The sequence below is a fragment of the Amphibalanus amphitrite genome, unplaced genomic scaffold (assembly GCF_019059575.1).
Source record: "Amphibalanus amphitrite isolate SeventyFive unplaced genomic scaffold, NRLGWU_Aamphi_draft 000028F_arrow, whole genome shotgun sequence".
NCBI classification, from domain to species: Eukaryota; Metazoa; Arthropoda; class Thecostraca; order Balanomorpha; family Balanidae; genus Amphibalanus; species Amphibalanus amphitrite.
Window position 1 is genome coordinate 1,622,732 of NW_024881524.1, and position 17,433 is coordinate 1,640,164.

Here is a 17,433-nt window from a genome sequence, read left to right on the forward strand (position 1 = left end):
TGCTTAATTGGATCCACCCGGGGACAGGGACGGAGACGGCGTCACAGACGGACACGGACGGACGACACGGGGATTGGCGGCGGCTAAAATTACACTGCAGCCAGCCGGCCAGCGGAAAACTGACCTTTGAGCCGCCCGGCTGCCGGCTGAATAGACCATCAGGCTCGCTGAGCAGACTCAAAGTTGACTGAGCAGTGACTGATGCGGACCATGCTCTGGGTCTGGCTCGGTGTCTTGGGACGCACACCGCATAAGTTATAATTGGAGCTGTATTGCAAACTTAACAGGATACTGGTGTCCGTGGAACTGGACCGTCCAACTGCTGAGAATCGTCTGTTTTTAATCCAGTGCCAAAGTTTGCAACATGATCAAACGCTCAACTTTTACGTGCGCTTTTGTGCTGGAGCTCCAAAATACCGCCGTCAAGCTGTATTCCGTTTTCTGTGTAACATCTATGGCCGGGCCTGGCCGGGCCGGGTCACTGTTGTCTCTGCGTAGATTGGTTGAGCGATGCACGAACTCGCCGCCGGTTAACTCCATTTGCAAAATGAGCCAACAGTGGACCACCGCACCGCCGCGTTATTCACCGTCCCATGCATTATGAAGATGACAGACATTCCATCCTGGATCCCATAGTCGACGTCTCTACACTCAGCACGGGCCCAAAATATTAGGCACATATCTGTCGCTTTTGATGATCAAACGCTCCAGGAGTTAGCAAAGATATGCACATAATGTTTCACCAGGTGTTCAAGCGCTTGAAATAATGTTTAAATCAATCCTCAAATCTAATGAACAATGCATACTTCCTCAGTGTATCTAATCTTAATATTAAAATGCACAGGATTGCAATTCAGGCAAAACTGCTTTGCATGCGCTGAAAAAAGTTGCTCTTTACATTTTAGGGACCCTACGCCGAATACCGATAGCCTGTTATTGTTTACCACACCAATAAACTAGCAGGGGTGGCGCATCACTTGTGGCACTCCCCTCTGTTTTCGTTACGGCTTGGCGCTTCTGTATCGAAACATTGGCGACCTCTTCCCTCGACCAATGTTACTAAATTCCCCTTTATGGGCCCTGGTGCTCCACGCCAAATTAAATCAGTCCAGCCTGCCTGGTGCGGGCGGCGCGCGCGCGGGCAAACAGTGCACCCCTTTGTTCCTCGGGCGCGTCTCCCTGCGGGCGCCCCGGCCGGCGCCCCCGGCGCGGCGGCGCCCGCGGGGCGTCACGCGGCCGACGCATCAGATAGCCGGAGGCACCGTTCGCCGTTCTTCTCTCAGTGGCCGACGTTAGATAATCGATCGCGGTGCCGCCGGCTCCCCTGGTCGCCACTCCTCGCGACTTTTGCCGGCGCCGCGCTCTCGGCCCGACCGCGCCCCGCGGGACCGTCGGGGCCGACGGAGGGTCGTCGGGGCCGACGCGGCGGCGGTCGGCGCGGTCCGAGGGCGGCCGTGTCGGCTCGGCGTGCCGGCCGCGTCCATCATCACCTGAGAACGCGTCAGGTTCGCCGGACAGCGGCCGCGGCCGGCTCGCCAGACGCCAGCCTTAATGAGGTCATTAGCGACGGCGAGCTGGGTTTCTGTGTGCCAGGGTGTCTGCTCAATGAGACGAAAATGGAAGAGGCACTAGAAAAAGAGCGCGCGCGTGGCTGAGCTTAATCGTAATTGATTCGAGTGTGATTAATCTGTCAACATTACTGATAACGATGATTCAGGCCTGTGAATGTAACAGGTGCTCCTACTTAAGGAAAAAGACCGTCTCTCCGTCTTCCAGCAAACAGACAAATTCAGTTAGCTCCTCTATTTCACAGGCTGCTGGAGCCAGAGTATCCCTCTGTTCACCAAGGCGCGGACGGGGGTGACGCTGCCGTGCTCGGGCCTGACCGGCCTGGACCGGTCACGGATCTCGGAACTCACCTGGCTCTGCTATGGCTGCATGGAGAGCATCATCGTGTCAGCCGAGGCGGCGATCGAGACGCGTCTGCTGCACTGGCAGGACGGCGTCACCACCGTGTTCCACAAACACGGCCGCGTGCGCCTGCTGGACGACTCGCTGTCGCTGCAGTACGAGCCCGTCAAGGTGGAGGATAGTGGAGAGTACGTCTGCAAGGTGAACGGCAGGGTCGACGCTGGAGGACTCATCAGACTCGTCGTGCAAGGTGAGATGATACTGAGCCTGATGGTCGGTGTTGTTGAGTTGTTTGTGGTGTCGGTGCAGGTCTTGTTTCTTGCAGTCGTGTTGGTAATTGATTGTGCTTCAAATGGTTGTTCACTAGGCCTTATTTAGGTTTTGTTGTAATTATGTAAATACGTGGTTTTACCCCAGTTTGTCGTCATATTGTGACGATACCTTTTTTTGCTGCTGGCTGGAAGATTTGCTTGAGATGCTCACCAGCATCGAACCCCTAAATAGTGTCTCACCCTGAGGAATTTCTCCGCCCTCTGAGTTCTGACCACTGCTATCTAGCGACTCTGTCCCAATTCGTCGCCACAACTTAGTGGAGCCGAGTTCTTTATTCGGATATAAACTAGCCGGTCGAACGGCCGACGTTATCCCCTAGTGTGAGGTCACTGGAACAGCCGCCGTCCCCTCAATCTCCTCAACGATTGGCAACATCAGAAGTGCACCGACTGTGCCAGTAATAAAACCTGAACTTCTGTAAAAAAAAGTGTAATGAAGAGTTGCACTGGGCATTTATAGCTGTCACACGGCACACCCCGGTGTAACCGGACGTGGGCGTCTCTATTGTGAGACTCAAAAGTTCAACAGATATTGATTGACACATGCCCGACAGTGCCGGTGGCTATGTGTCATATGCACAGACAGATGTGTAGTAAGTATCACCGACGTCCGGTCCTGGAAGATATGTATGCGACGGAAGATGTCGTGTCACAATGTTGTAACCTTTCAAAGTTGTCTATTGCATATTGCACAGTGATGCCTCAAGTGAAGTCGCATGCTTTGTAAATCCTGCCGGGGTTGTGTATGTCACGACATTTGTCCAGCGGTATTATTTGTCCAGGAGTTGTATTTTAGGCGACCGTGGCACAAAATATCTGGAAAAGGAGTGGATATTTGCTTGACCTTCTCCTATGTCATCAGACATTTTAGGCATGTAACACCACAACAGGAACGAAAATGTTTTCACTCTACCATAGAGGTTAACCACTACCAAGAATTATGCCTGCTGTTGAATTTGTAATTCTTTGTATTGTTTCGCAAAATTAAATGGCAAAGATTGTGCAAGTGAATGTGAAATTCAGCTACATCACGCATTCTGGTGTTATTTAGCTCTCCTTTTTCGTTTCAACAGTAACGACAGATGCTACTGCTATGAGCTACAGGGTGAATCGTGACTTTCATAAACTTTCTGTTTAAATCAAAATCATAATACGGTCAACTCAACTTTTTTTTAGGCATACCACACCAAGTTTTCTTCATATATTTAAAATTTATTTCTTTAACATTTGACGCTTAACCAGCTAAAGTATTTAGTATTTTCACGTTTCCCGGCTAAGATGAACATTATAACTGCAGACGCTGAACACAGCACGCATTCCTGCGAAGTGCGAAGTCCGTCAACTGTCCTGACCGCCTGCGCTATATCTCGTAGATGACCTTCAGTAGCTTTGTCATGTTCAAATGATAAAAAGTTTAAGGTTTCTGATTCAAGTTATTTCTTAGCTCATAAGACATCATGCCATGATACAAGACATTAATGACCTTATCCCTCACGGTAATATCATTTTTATTGTCGTTGCAACAACTCAGCACGTCTACAGACATTCTAAATTGGTACTAACATTTTCCAGACATGTCACTTTCCCGCGCCTTGCCCTGCTCGCGTGTGCTATAAACGCTGCAGCAACACGTTATTTTGCTGCTGTCCGCGCTATCACCGGACGCCGGCCCGGTCCCGTGGCGCGGGGGAGCTGCACGTGCGGGCCGCAGTTGCACGGCCAGTGCCGCGAATCGTGAGCTGTAATGTCCGGGAACACGGTATCGGTACGGGGATTAACATACCGGCCGGTCGGGGAGACAGGGTCGGGAGAGACGGACTGAGGTTAGGATCGGCACGCCACCGAACTATCGGCGCCTCTCCGAGTTATCAGCGCCTCGTCGTACCGTGTGCTCCCGCTCTATGAATGCTCTTTGTGGTGAAACAGAGATACTGGGCGGTTTCATAAAGACCACAGAGGAATTAAAATTCATGAGGTGCAGCGCGTGTTTCAGAGCGCCATTCTGTGAACTCGTAATTGATAAATTAGTGGTGGCCAGCGCCATGACTCTTACACGTAACAGCCATGCTCGTGCTAGCTCACCGCATTCCACTGTGTGGCCAACTTTTTGCGGCTGAGGTGGGCGGTTCAACTGACCAAACCCTCCGTTGGCACATGTGGACCCATCAATATGCCACACCGCAATCACAGTCTGATCGGGACGCTAGTCCATAAATAACACAGGTGGGCAGCGCGGCGGGCGACGCACCCTCTCTCCCACCGTCCTCTAATGAAAATCGGCCGGCCGACGCGCGCCACGGTGAGCCCTTCGCTCGACCGTGGCTATTACGGGCGGCGCCCGAGGTGGCGATCCCGGCGCGCCGCGGCGGGGAGCCATAATTGACGCCCATGGGTCCGACCATTTGCATGTGCCGTGTTTGCATATGGCCTTGCTGTGCCACCATGCACCTTGTGCCCGACGGCCGGAGCTGTGTCACGCTGCAATATGACAATGTCAAGTGGAACGGCGACATGTAGAGCACTCCAAGTCCGGCCGACTGTTCATACACATGTCCGTGCCGTGGAATGGATGACTTTTGCTGTCTGGTGCTGGCGGTTCGGAGAACGAAGGAGTTATTGGCCGCCGTTTGCACATTGACCGAAGGCCGAAGCGATGTGTGCCCGTAGATCGTTCAGACTGGGGTCGGTTCTTAGATAGAGCCAGACGATGTGAGCCGCGCTGTAGCTGACCGATGGCAGTGTTTGCACTCGTGGAACCCAAACCCAGTGAACCCTTCGCTTATTGATTCTCGGACAATCCTCTGGATTGGGTTGGGTGTATTTATGCTAGTCTTGGTACACGCATAGTGTAATAAATAACACTATGTTAACACTATGTTATTTATTACACTATGGTACACGTATGTTTCTGGATATTTATGGATCGTTTCCATTCCAAGACGGTCGTGCGACAAACAAGTTGGTTGTAGGTATTTCTAAGAAATGTCGCGGATTGTGAATCCATGCTGCTGTTCAACAGGCTCAGTAGAAGTCTGTTCAAGGTTATTACAGTAGCCCGTCGTCCATATATGTGTCGAATTGTGTTTCTTCAGCAATTATCTGCAGCATTTACAGCGAGTCTCACAGGGTATGATTTCAATAATTCAGTTATGCTTTATTTCTTACCCAATATATCCGGTTACTCTGGCATGTTCTAGACAGCTGACGCATTTTAGTTAAATGAATCCATCTAAGCACATCACATTACATCAAGCTAATCGATTCAATTACAATTTGCCTCAACAATGGCAGCAGATGACTAAATTTACATGATGCGACTGAAAACAAAATATGCAAGGCACTTAACGTAATCCAGTTACAATCGATCGGTATTAATGTTTTTTTTTTTTTTTTAGTGTCATGCGTACCTGGGAACCTCTTGTTACCTCCTCATGTTGTTTCTCACAATTTATCAAGACACGTTCTGTGTTATTTTGGTGGATGTTGGAGAACATATTTTGCATCCCAAACCAACCGCTCCCGTATCGTGTATCAACACCGTTCTGTAGGTGAACGGATACGCGAGTGTTGATTGGGCCTTTGAAGTGGAAACTGGATGTTGGTTTTGATTTGGCCTTTGGAAAGAGAGAGCCTGGTATTGACGTCAACAGCCAAAGGTGGGGTAAACGCGCGCACGGTGACACCTGAAGTCAATATATGCATTCTTCCGTCAGAGGGTCGTCTAAAACGATGGCTGAGAAACGGAGTATTCGGAATAGATATCTGAGATTGCAAGAAGTCTCAGGTAAAGTTCATGCCCAATGGTGGACAGTTACGACATTGGTTATTTGCTAGTATAGCAATAACGTCGGTTGTTATAATAATAACGTATGTTGTTATGCTATAGTTTGTAGGATATGGCTGTTCTTCAACGAGATCTTACAGAACAACGGCATTTCGCACGGGTGAAAGAAATTGCTTTGTTCTCCAACAGCAAAAAGGTGGAGGAACAGATGCCGCCAGCTCAATACAAGACACCATCAGCTATTGCCATAAAAGTGCTTTTGTAAAAAGGTGCGGCTTTGTATAGGTATACGTTATGAAGTGCAGGGTGGCTTTAGAGCCGTCATCTGCCAGCTGGCTGTGAAGCGTGGCAGCTCCGCTCCCCCCGCTCCGCGTCCTTGTGGGCCCGCTCCCATAACGAGCCCGTCTGGCGTGATGAGGCCTAATCACCTGTGTAGCTGGCCGTTCTCTGAGCGGACGCGTCAGGCGATGTTGCAGATAGAGTGCCCGGTTCGTGACACCTCCGGGCAGGTGACACCCGACCGCACGCTGCAACAGCCCGGCCGTAGCACCGACAAATGAACACTGCGGTCAGATTGCACAGACCGCGGCGGACGCTGAGCCTGCAGAAATCGTGACAACTCTTCACGATTGTTTGAAAAAAGAACAGAAAAGGAATCTCAAATCTGTCATTAAATCGCACATCTCATCATGCATGAAAAGTTTTCGAACCAGGCGCCTGACACTTTGTTCCACCTCACCACTTGCTGTCACACATTCATCGAACACGGGCCCGGCGCGCCTTTTACGCCTGTTACCAATGCTGGCCGACGGCTGTGACCGCGGCTGATCTCTGACGCTGTATCGAGTACCGCGACAGGCCATCAGGCCGGAGAGCACGGGCGGCTGCAGGTGCATGCAAATACCGGCCGGCGGCGATCGGACGACACCGCGGTATCGGCGCCATATTGATGTTACCATCGGCTCGGCGCGGAGACATGACGTGGGATGGGGTGATTGGCATTCACTGCCTCCGAGCTCTGTCTGTCTGTCTGTCTGTCTGTCTGTCTGTCTGTCTGTCTGTCTGTCTGTCTGTCTGTCTGTCTCCTCTATTCTCTATGATCTATTCTCTATATTACTCCCTCTCTCTTCTCTCTCCCTCTTTCCCTCCCTTCCCTCTCTCCCTCCCTTCCTCTTTCACTTCCTTTCTGCTCTGCCCTCCCGACTGTATCGTTACTCAATCGATAGTCTCGCCTGCCACAGGCCGTTTGCCAGCTAAGTTGGCTCTGAGTTGGCTATGCAGTTACGGCTCCGCTTTCTCGACTGACATTTCCGTGTTCGGGGCGAGTTGGGCGGTATCAAATGGTACGCTGTGTTGAAATCTATCCCGAAAGTGTGTGGAAATGTTCATTGAAGCCACAGCGGTCGGTTGGTGAATTGACTGGGTGGAATTCCAATGAAAGCATGAAGCCCTGGGACGAATGAAAAGTTTTAGAGTGTATTATGCATGTTTCGTTTCGCCCAGCTTGATTTTAGATCACGTCACATCAATCGCTTACACATTAACAATGGAAAGCAAAGCACACTGTGTTGATGATCATAATTATGGTGGAAGGGACTGCTAATTGCTGTTATGTCAGTGAGAATTGTCATTGTTATTATGAGGCACAATCACTACTCAGTGCTGGCTAAACATGATGTGTAGAATCAACTATAAGTAATTATCATCGACATTATGCTTTCGGCCTCAATATGGCATTCAAATACATGCATGTATTATCAGAATACCATAGCTCAAATACCATAGCTATGATTACTTTCTAATGACAACTATCCAACGATTATTACACCTTAGAGCGCATGCAAATGCAACAGTTCAGTACGAATCATCAATCAAACGTCCATTCAATAGCATCGCATTCATCGTCAATTGCCATTCATCGGCGTCCTACAATTTTCCATCATTACCACTAAGTACCGACAAAGGCAGCGATATCTATTACACCTGCCGAAGCCTCAAGAAAGCACCCGCGATGCCGCATGAAGGTTCGCCGAGCTGTTTGTGTGTTCGAGGATATCGTGTGTGCGGCCATCAAACGCTGCCCCACTGCAGCTTGCGCCGAGTGCGCCTCTAATGGCTCCGATTCTGGGCACTTGGACGTCACACAAAGACGTCGATCGGCCGTTACAGTCGCTCGGGCGCTCTGTCACGCAGTGTGACGGCCAGTCCGTGACGCCGCTGGCCGTCGTACCAAGCCGAAGGCGTGGGCGGCCGACGCGACGGGCCCAGTCATGCCCTGAAGGCATATGGACGGCAATAGGGCCGGTCGATAGTTAACCCGCGCCCTGGTGGGGTCTGTTTATAACGCGACCTGGTGGGGGGGGGGGGCTATTTTTTGCCCCCCCTCGTATCTCCGAAACTACTGGACGGATCCGCAAAATTCAAACGGCGTTCGAAAGGCCTGTCAAATTTGTCGAAGGAAACCAAATTTCATTGACTTCAGGGTCACCGATGACGTCACAGGTCAGGTCAAAGATGAAATGTTTCACCGTTCACGGGTCATCTAGGGAATGCGCTATAACACCGAAGAAAACGCATTTTGTCGAGAATCAGCGATAGGGCGTCAGTTGCCTAGTACATATATTGCTATAAGAGGTCACTGACATTACCAGGTCAGGTCACAGGTCAGGTCACCAAGGGTCACAGGTCAGGTCACATGAACCTAACTTTAGGTACTAAGGTTGTGCGATGCATGTTTTATGGCCAATTTTTCATTTCCAACTCAATGGTGTTGGTTATAAGACTATCAGGTACGGCTTAGGTCACTTTCTGGTGGAGGTCAGGTCAAGGTCAGGTCAAAAAAGGTCAAATTTCAAAGTTGATATTTTTGCATAAAATGGGTATTGATTCGATGCAACTCGTCACGGGGAGTCTAATGGTGGTTTTTGTTTTGCGCTACGAGGTCTAGAATTGCTAAAAATTGAGTTTGAAAATTTGACGTCATCAATTTTGAACAGTTTTTTCGCTGTAACTTGGCCAAAAAAAGAGATATCGATCTCAAATTTGGTATGTAGATAGAAGGTGGTAAGGACTATCACATATATTCCGGTTTTTTCGAAATTCAAAAAACTTTTTGGATTTTTCGGCTATTATAACCAAAATATCTATTTTTTGATTTTTGGGGGTCAAAATCCAAAAATTTTAAAAATCCGAGATAGCAGTTTTGTAGCCCTGTCAATTCTACAGCTTTTATGTCTTTATCGTTTTTCTGTATTTGCAAAGCTATAGGCCTGACAGCTCTTCCCGCGAAACCCTTTTTTGGGTCGAAAACGGCAGAACATGACGTCACTCTGACGTTATTTCCGGCCAACCTATCATAGCCTTTGGAAAAATTTTTGGTCACAATGTGTAAAATTGATGTCCGGGAGGGTACTGAAAGTTTGGTGACGATCGGCGCAGCGGTTCTGGAGATATATCGAAAAGTCTGGAGGGGGGGGCAAAAAATAGCCCCCCCCCCCCCACCAGGGCGCGGGTTAACAGGTTCGTCGCCGCCCCCGCGACACCCCAGGATCACTTTGAGCGTCGCCGTGCGAATGTGGCGCAGCGAAGAGCGCCGACGCTGCCGCAGTGCATCGTGTTTGTCGACCGATGTTCGGCAGCGCCTGACATGCTGTCAACCTGTTTTGTTGTCTCGTGGATGGCGCTGGTTTACAGGAGGGTGCGTGCTGTCACCATCTGACCTTTGACTTTCCCTTTAGACAGTCCCCAGAGGCACAGAAATCCCCGTTCAACAATCCAGGGCCTGTTATAGTTACGGACAGAATTAACACTATGTTAATTCCTCCAATTCAGGAAGTGGAACTAAATTAAGCGCTGGCGGGCTGAGCAAACGTAAATCCTAACCGCTTTGGTGAGGTGAAGATTAACAGCGTAATAACTGAGGTAGAGCTCATCCACGACCCGACCCTGACCCGACAAAGTACCCATAAAACTGGACATAATGCTGTCGCCGGCGGACCGGTGTCGGCTGGCCGCGAGCTGCTCTGTATTCCACCGTCCTGTGGCAACAGGTTCACGGGACGAGTTAGCGCGTTCGACCGGAAAACTGTACCGCTCCCGGGTCGGCGGTCCCGGTGGACAGGGCACCAGGTGCTCGCCGCGGCAGAGTTGGAGCCGGGAATCGGTCACGGCTGTCCGAATGGCTCCCATGGCTGCAGAGTGGAGCATTGATTTGACCACCCGGCCGCGGTGCTTGTGCAAACGCTCATGGCTAGGTCGCCAAGTTTGTGACACATAAGTTAACCGCTTTTGTAAATTGATTGAAACGTTTGTCAAATAAGCGTGCCTTTTTTTTGCATCCAGTGTGCATATTTTGAATCTATGCCTACGAAAGTATACTGGCTCGGTCTCGGAAACGATTTTGATCACCGATCAATGATCATGTTACGATTCACATCTTAAAAGAGGAGGTGGGATCACAACACACTAAACAATGGGATACATTACCTCAATTGCCACATGAGTGTGTTGCGTAGCTACCATTCATGGCATTTGGAGTGTTCTTGGTTGCGTTTAGCCGATAAGAGAGGCTAAGCCGCGCCTTTTACCATTGTAACTATGTCGATACTACACGGAAGCTGGAAACTAAGCTCTCTAATAAGCAAGCATTACTATTGGAGGAACTTGTTTTTGTTGTTAGAAATAGAGCTAATGCCGTAAGAAGTTGGCCTCATCATCGTGGTTTAACCTAGCTATCCACATGCTATCTTATCCAGCGTGTCATATCCATGACCTCCTCATAGTGTCATATGTCATTCCCTTGTGCCTAAACGGTTGTAAATGAAAACATTTAGTGGTAATATAGTTTCTTAAATGCATTTGCTTCCCTACTAACTACATTATGGAAAATTACGCAGTCGTGCATTTGTAAAAAGAAAGATACCTACACCTTGCTCCCACTCGCGTGTCAGTGGCGTGTTTGATGCTTTTACCAAGCTATCGTTAATATTCCGAAAACGTGCACAATTTCAACTTATTACCGGCAAATTATTCAATTTGGCTAAAAGTAGCCACTGGTATCCTTCCGTTTACTTCAGCAGGTAGCATTGAAGCGAAGTATCACATACTTTAGGCGGCACTCTCCCATGACACTGTCGTTTACCAGGACGTCCTAGCAGCGCCCTGGGCTGACAGTGCCATTTCTCAGGCCCACATATCGTCCGGCGCCAGCTGCGCACGGTCGCGCACGTGCCGCTGCCGCCGGCGGCGCACTGCGGCACTTCTGGCGCCGCAATGGCGATTGCGCCGCCGTCACGTAAGCCCGATGTGCCAGCAATGGCCCAATATCCGCGCCGCCGGCGGGCAATATGACAGTACTAATGAGGAACCGCCGGTGCCGGCGTCATGACCGCCTGCGGCCGGCACGGTCCTGCGGGACGGTATATCAGCCAGGCGGCGGCGGATGCCCGTGCGGGACAGCCTATGAGCCAGGCAGCGACCGACCTGCGGCGGGTCAGTCCGGAGCCGCAGGCGGCGGCCGGCCTGTCCCGCGAGACAGTGTGCAAACGACAGGTGACGGTAGCGTGGCTCAAAGTTCAGGGGTAACGCGCCGTGTCGAACACGGCTGTGGAACCGCCCGGCGGGAGCCGGCGGGCAGACAGTTGGCGCTGATGGACCGACGGAAGCCGCCGTCATTGGAAGTCAATTCGCGCACGGCCAAGGTGCTTTGATGGCGCTTTGATATGGACGGGGCTGATGGAGCTGGTTTATGGTCCGATCGGTAGGTAGCGTGACGTCCCGTGCACAGCCGGGTGGAAGACGCCCGCCGAGACTGCCAATGACGAAACCGGCCCCCCGCTGCGATCCACTCTGCACTACATCAACAACTATACAATAATATCGGTATGCTGAGTCCAGTGATCATACCAAGTGGGCAGCCGGGCCGGAACAGGGCAAATATATGAGATGGATGCTGGGAATGGCCAACACTTGCTGCTGTCACTGCTAACGCCTTTCTTACAAATGGCTACATCAATTTTGAGTTGTTTAAATGCATGCTGATAAGAAATAGAAAATCAAATGCAAAGGAGTTGCGATGATGCGCAAATTGGTTGTTATTTTATCTGTGTGATAAACATAAGGTATATGTAGCAGTTTAAGCACTTTGCCATCATGGATCATGCCACACTGATAATAACTGGCACCCACCAGCGAACTAAAAATCCTTCTCCAATCTCCGCGCTGCTTTCACTAAGCCATTACCATCGAATCCAGTCTAGTATTATCCCTTGCACTGCAGAAATTGCTCATGCTGACTGCTGCATCGGTCAATACCTGCCTACAGTCTTGTTTGATGCCAAGACAAAGCGGATCTCATTGGTACCCTGCTCGTCACGGCATCGCCCCAGCGACTCCACCTTAAAGCTATTGACGTCTCTAGAATCTATCGCGCCACGAGCAAACGGCAATGAAACTTCCAAGCACGTTGCGTATGGGGAAGTCACCCGCCTCGCTCCCTGAGGGCTCCCTCACCGCCGTCTATTGGTTGTTTATTTCGTATGGAGAGGGCAAGCAAGGTGGAAGCTTCGTGCTGCTTCAGTACCTTTTTTTGGTAACCATTTCCCTGCCCATTGAAGCCTGATTAAAAGCAAATACCGAAGTTGTGATTGAATATTCCGGGATAAACCAGTTATGTGTGTTGATGAATGCGAATCTCAAGCAGCAGTGAAATTACTGCAATGGTTTGAACTGAAGAGGTATGGCTTCGACTTGTAGATTGTATTCGAACAATTATGCATTTGAGTTGCTTTGTGCTGTGGGGTTATTATCTTTCTGTGCTTTGATTTACAATATATATTCTTCGGTGAGATGTTTTTTTTGTTATTTCAGTTAATTCTGCATCCATCTCACATAGTTCTTTAGATTGTTCGACATATTTCACAGTATTTCACAGCCAATATATAGGTAATATAAATACGGAGCGACGATCGTTTGCAGACATATTTCACCAGCAGCTGTCGACGCCGCTGTAGCTACATAACAAGAGAACTCATGCGCAACAGCTTCCACGCTGTGACAAAACAATCTCATCAGCGACTTTTCTGTCGTCTAATAACTCTTTCCCCTTCAAATCCCCTACGGTTGAGTAATAATCGAGCACACTGTGCGCTAAATGCCCTGATTAATTCGAGCACTCGTCCCCTCGCGGGTTGATGAAGGCCTCGTAATGGAGACGACAGGCCCTCGCGGGCCCCAGCTGCGCGCAACGATCCCCGAAAACCGACTGACTGCTGAAAAACGGCGTCCGACGCCCTGCCTCTCCCTCCCTTGGCAGATGTGATCCAGTGTTTTGTGTCCTTGTGTTCACTGTTCAGTGATGTGTTACGTCAGTGTTTTGTGTCCGTGTGTTCACTGTTCAGTGATGTGTTACGTCAGTGTTTTTGTGTCCGTGTGTTCACTGTTCAGTGATGTGTTACGTCAGTGTTTTGCATCCGTGTGTTCAGTGATGTGTGACCAGTTCATTGTGTCGTGTGTTTCCCAATTTTGCAGATGTAACGTCAATGCGAAGGATCTGTGCTTGTATGTTTGTTGATGCTTGACGTCAGTGTATCATCTGCGTGTGCTACAACGTCAGTATACATATTGTGACTGTTCAGTGAACATACATTTCTGGTATTGGACGTCAATACAATGTGGCAGTGCGCTCGCTGGTATTTGACGTCAGTACTTACCCTCATGTTCGCTGGTATGTGACGCTACTGTATCTCTCTGCGTTCACAGACGTGCCGTCGAGCCCGGCGCGGCCGCTCATCACCAACTTCACGTCTCGCTCTGTGTTCCTCTCCTGGAGGCCTGGCAGCAAGCCCAACAACAGCCCCATCAAACACTACGTCCTACACGTCAAGTAAGGCATGACGCACGTCAGCTAACGCTGCACAGAGGGCCGGGATTAGCGTTTGGTATTCACTGTCTCCACCAGACAGCTGGGGTCGTATTGCCTTTTTCAGGAGAGCAATGTGTGCACTGTGCAGTAAGCACAATGTCTTGCTGACATGATTTCAATAATGCACATGGAAGTTTGCCTAAGTCCTAACTGATGGATTCTTAGCTTGCGGGTTGCAGCTAACAGTTCATTTGCAACTTCAAATTATATTTTGGAGAAGCCAGCAAAAATTATTCATAATCACAAGTACTCAAAACAGCATATTTTGAGTTTCACATGCTTTCCACTTTGCTTGGAATTGGAGTTATCCCTCCACGAGATGACAATCTTCGCAAAGGGCAACAATCCCTTTTCCATTAATGCAAGCATATTCAATTTCCCAGGTTGAACGGCTGATGTTTGCGTATTTTAGGTAGGTAATAGTTTGGTATCTTGTATTGACAGCGCCCAGCCAGCGCTGCTGATCCTCTCCCAAGATAGCAAAGTTTGCCCATGCGATCGGCCGCTGCCAGCATTGGGATGCCGCCGTTCCAGACACCCCTTCTGCACTGTGCTCTGTGCGGGCAAGGCCACTCTCCTGGTGTGCCGCCTGCACCCGCGAGTGACCGGCTGCGGCGGCGGGCTGCGGGTCTCCCGAGGCCACCGCCCGCATGGTCTTGTGTCCGCCGCAGCTGCCGGCGTGGGGAGAGGTCAGCCTCACCCTCGGAAGGCGCCTGGCTGGCCTCTCACCCCATGTCCTCCTCCCCCCCCCCCCCCGGAGCGGCTCGGTGATGACGGATTCGTCATTACTTATCAGCACGGGGTCCGTGCGTCCGTGTGCGAGAGGCATTAGTATGCGGCCGGCGATAGACGCTAATGCGACCCGGCTGGTCCGACTACCGCCGGCTTGGGGTAGGCTTGAGATAGGTCTCGGCCGAGCTGACAATGATAGATGTTAGAACACGGAACGCTGGGGTCAGCTGACCGCTATCTCGGTGGCTTTTTATCCGAGGAGCCGGGCCGCTCCAAATTTGGCCCGTTCGATCTGATCGTGACGTGTTCGACGTAATGTTAAACGGCTGATGTTGTTCGGGTCACGTTCCATTTATTTCGGTCGATTCGAGCCAGATAGGTCGGTCGTGTCACTACAGATTGCGTCTGCGCCAAGCAGTAGCATAAACTTCAAACGATTGTGACGACTTTCAAGACAGAGACACTGTCTGGGGGCCGGCACTTTCTGTTGAAATGGCCGCTCTCCCACTGAGCTCGGCTGGGCTCAATTCGGAAGCCGGGGCTCCCGACTGTTTCTACCACATTTACTCCTGGTTTCCGAGTATATCGACCGAGAGCACACAAAGGCTAACTGCAGTCGGGACCTATCTTTCAACTGGGGCTTACCCGGGACCATCTGCCATAATATCCAGACGGCGGCAGCGGCTCGCACTGCCTCATCTCGTATAACAGCAGCGCGCCACCAGTGCGACTATCAGAGCCTCATGGCTAAATATATACCGACAGTTTTTGGATGGTTTCGCTTGCAAGAAGGATCAGCGACGGCCTTGAAGTGGTAAGTAAAATCACTCAAATGTATTTGAGCTAGAATCAGCAGATAGCTATCGTATGACAAATGCGCTATCTAAAAACTTAGCCAAGTCTTCAACTTGCCAGCCACATTGGGTAAACGATCTCCAATTTATGGGCGCTTCCTCTCCGACTTTTTGAGACGACAGTGAGACAGATGTCTGTTTGGTCAAAGAGCAAAATCCTAGAAGAGGCCGGCCCATCGCGCTGTGTAAACGACCCGTCAGGCTGAGCCCACTGTCTACTCAGCCATTCCCCCCGCTCCGGCCGCCCCTGTCGCCTGTCCCTTAGCGCTGCGACCAAATCTGTCACTCTGACACCCCGCCGCACCGCCCGAGAAATGCATGGCCCTCGCGGTCAGAGGACCTTCCTGGAAGAGGCACCCCTCCTCCGTTCCTCTCCCCTACTCCGCGCCTCTACCGACACGGTCGTGCCGTCGCACACCCTCGGTGAAGTCGGCTGTCCGTCCAGCAGCGGCCGGCCGGTTCTCTCCAGGCCACGCGTTCGTCACTCTCGCCATTTACGATTTACGACTTACGGCGCGGACGACTCGTGCTGTCGACACCGACGTCCCCCCGTCGGCGTCGACGACCGGCGGGGCCGATCTTCTGTCGCGCGCCGACGTCGAAATCGACAGCACACAAACGTCGGAGAGGCAGCCGGCGGCCATTGGGTGGCTCCGATAAACAGCAACATCGGCCCGGCCGGCCTCTTCGGACGGCCGTTCGGGCCGGCACCGCCATCGGCCGATAACGCCTCCCGCCGGACACTGTCGCGCCGGACGAGCGTCGAGAACGACGGCCCGCCCGAACAACCGTCGAGTGCCGCCGGCGGGGCTGGGGGAGGGAGAGGCACCTCTGCCAGAGGTGGAGGGCGGCCGTATGGCGACAGCAATCTGGCGGGGATCGGCGGACGGCCGATCACAGGGCGCGCTCGGGCCGCCGGCGCCGCCAGATCCGATCTCCGCCGACCGAATGGGACGCCAACGACAGTCGGCACCGGGGCGCTAGATGGAAGACCATTCGCTCCAGATGTATGTGCCGATTCGCTGGAAGCGACTCGGGGTGCAGATCGGCGCCCGGTGACTTGCACGAGCGCGTCCTTTTGTTTGCCAGCCGCCGCCCGACGTGCAAGAGCGGCCACTTGAGATGCATCACAATGTGGTATAATGTGTTTGCCTCATGCAGGCTACGTAATCCAATTATCTGCCGGCGCTCAGCCCGCTGTGTCGTCCGCACGCTCCAGCCATCTCAAAGTCGTTCACATGAGTGTGCTATGTACCCGGGCCAATTTTATTAAGTGAGCTGCCGGAAAGTTCGTCAAGTGATAGCGCCAACTCGGTGAAGCATGAGAAAGCTTTTAAAAACTTTTGTGTCGCAGGTCGTTGCCGCTCTGCACAATCATATTCGCAAAGTTTTGTGTGCATCACTGCTATTGGTTTCCGCCAGAGAACCATATCTGACGCTGTGAAACTTTACAGCTGTATGCTTGTCTATTTATTTTCTGGGAACTTCCGCGCAAGCCAGCGCTGCTTCCGTTGGAAAATTCGCCAGAAATCCTACAAAACATCGTTCATTGCGAATGATATGACCCCTGCAGATGCGACTCGGGCGCAATTTCTCTGCGGCAGAAAAGATCCGATTAAATGAGTCAACTCCGCGAGATGTGCTGCCATATTTATTACACTGCGCCAGCGTCTTGCAGGGCGCGCAGTGCTAGATCTCCTAAATCCACCAATATCCCGCCAGATTCACCGGGATCCTCTGAGAGCCGCGAGTTGTGAAAGACAGCGACAGTGACGATTTTTTTACTTCTGAAACGTTTGCGCAAGAAGGTTTGACTTGCTTGCAAGTCCAGTCAATGCATCCCTGGGCAACAAACATGTCTTGTTCAATGTTCAAACCAAACCATACGCTCAAGAAACT

At 51.1% G+C, this 17,433-nt stretch overlaps 1 protein-coding gene across 1 annotated transcript in view; it reads left to right on the forward strand.

The window, feature by feature from the left end:
* The window catches only part of LOC122365737 (tyrosine-protein phosphatase 99A-like), a 76,255-nt gene that overhangs the window by 28,354 nt on the left and 30,468 nt on the right, over positions 1–17,433 (forward strand). Inside the window, exons 2-3 of the mRNA XM_043337211.1 lie at positions 1,814–2,161; positions 13,786–13,909. Coding sequence (XP_043193146.1) covers positions 1,814–2,161; positions 13,786–13,909 — 472 coding nt within the window. The remainder of the gene's footprint in view (positions 1–1,813; positions 2,162–13,785; positions 13,910–17,433) is intronic.